Consider the following 1,943-nt stretch of genomic DNA (forward strand, 5'->3'; position numbering starts at 1 on the left):
CCCCCTCCCCGCCCGCCGCTCCCTGCTTTCATCCCTGGCCAAGCCTGGCAGCTCCTGGCCTCCTCCCACCTGCCCTGACTGGCCACGTAGCTCCAGCTCCATCTCCACCTCTCCCTCCACAGCCCTTCTGGCCCTTGGGCACCGGCGTGGCCAGGGGTTTCCTTGCTGCCTTCGACGCTGCATGGATGGTGCGGCGCTGGGCGGCCGGGACCCCCCCGCTGGAGGTGCTGGCTGAGAGGTGAGTATGTGTCCCCCTCCTCATCCTGCTGGTGCTGGAGTGGGTGAGGATGGAGGCACTGAGTCCAGCTCTGTCCCTTGCATCCAGGGAGAGCATCTACCAGCACCTCTCGCAGACCTCCCCGGACAACACCAACAAGAACATCAGCCAGTACAGCATCGACCCGGCCACACGCTACCCCAACATCAACCTGCAGGCCATCAAAGCCCACCAGGTACCCGGCCCAGGTCCCCAGGCATCAGGGTGACACCAATTTTTATGGCCCCCTGTCCCCAGAGGCTGCCAGGCTGAAGCTGGTGGTCCCCAGGGGATTTAATGCATCACCCATGGTGGTTCTGGGGAAGCATGATGGGGCGTCCAGGGGTCCCAGCTCCCTGCATGGTGCTGCTGGCTTTGTGCAGGTGGTGACCTGCCACCACTGTGTCCCCATTGGCAGGTCCGGGACCTCTACCTGGTGGGCATGGTGGAGGTGGATCACAAGAGGAAGAGTGACAACCGGCTCAGCATTGGTAGGAGCAGCCAGTCCTGCCCCACAGGCTCCAGGACCCCCCTTTCCTCCCAGCAGCCCACGCCAGGGCAGCTCCTGCCCTGATTTTCCTCCTCATCCTTCTTTTCTCCAGCTCTGGCTGGTGTCCAGCTGGTCACCAAGCTCCTCCCAGCAGCAGCTGTGTTCCCATCTTGGTGGCACTGCTGATTTCCCTTCCCTCTGCCCACACCCCCCATGGGGACACGGCCTCCCCAGCTGCCTTTGCTTCTGACCCAAACTGTTCACCCCGTGAAATACTGATGGATACTTTTATCAACCCATTTATTGAGTCCTGGGAAGGGGGGGGTGGGGGTGGTGTCATCCCCCGTGGGACCCCTTCTTCCCCCATGGGACCCCTTTCCCACCAAAGCACTGATGCTTGGGGGGTGGGAGCAGGCTGGAGGGGTGTCCCCTGCCTCTTTGGGATGAGGACACGTGTGTCACCTCCCCCAGCTGTCTCTGGAGATGCCTACGAAGAGCTGCTGAGCTGGTGCCAGGCCAGCACGGCCGGGTACCGCGGCGTGGCCGTCACCGACTTCACCACCTCCTGGACCAGTGGCCTGGCCCTCTGTGCCCTCCTCCACCCCTTCCACCCCAACCTGCTGTGAGTGCCTGGGACCACCCCCCTCCCCGGGACCTCCACCCCCTGCCAGGCCAACCCAGATGGCACCCATGTCTCCCTACAGGGACTTTGATTCCGTGGACCCCCAGGATCCCATCCGGACCCACCAGATGGTGCTGGACATGGCAGAGCAGGAGCTGGGCATCCAACCAGTGCTCTCCAGCACTGAGATGGCCACCATGGCAGAGCCCGACCGCCTGGGCCTCATCACCTACCTCAGCCAGTTCTATGAAGCTTTCAAGACCTCTCCAGGTAAGAGATTTTGGGGAGGTTTTAGCCCACCCTGTCCCCCACCAGGGCTGGCTGGGTGCCCCCCTGCCTCCCCTTGCAGGGTGGATGCCACCAGCATGGCCGTGTCCCCTCTGTGCAGATGTGGAGCAGGTCAGCAAGAAGCCACTGTCTCCCCGGGGCACACGAGGGGCCATCCTCTTCCTCAGCAAACTGCAGAACAGCCGGACCCTGACCCACAAACGTGCCCAGGTGAGGGGTTTCCCCTTCACCCAGACCCTCCTGACACCCCAAAAACCACCTCCCCTTCCCTCCCCATCTTAACCTTT

The 1,943-nt window shown here is 63.0% G+C and overlaps 1 protein-coding gene across 1 annotated transcript in view; it reads left to right on the forward strand.

The window, feature by feature from the left end:
• The window catches only part of MICAL1 (microtubule associated monooxygenase, calponin and LIM domain containing 1), an 8,115-nt gene that overhangs the window by 3,551 nt on the left and 2,621 nt on the right, over nucleotides 1–1,943 (forward strand). Inside the window, exons 8-13 of the mRNA XM_010007130.1 lie at nucleotides 123–238; nucleotides 326–452; nucleotides 675–747; nucleotides 1,218–1,368; nucleotides 1,451–1,638; nucleotides 1,757–1,866. Of these exons, the coding sequence (XP_010005432.1) occupies nucleotides 123–238; nucleotides 326–452; nucleotides 675–747; nucleotides 1,218–1,368; nucleotides 1,451–1,638; nucleotides 1,757–1,866 (765 nt within the window). The remainder of the gene's footprint in view (nucleotides 1–122; nucleotides 239–325; nucleotides 453–674; nucleotides 748–1,217; nucleotides 1,369–1,450; nucleotides 1,639–1,756; nucleotides 1,867–1,943) is intronic.

This window comes from Chaetura pelagica, unplaced genomic scaffold (genome assembly GCF_000747805.2).
Source record: "Chaetura pelagica isolate M959 unplaced genomic scaffold, ChaPel_1.0 scaffold757, whole genome shotgun sequence".
Taxonomy (NCBI): Eukaryota; Metazoa; Chordata; class Aves; order Apodiformes; family Apodidae; genus Chaetura; species Chaetura pelagica.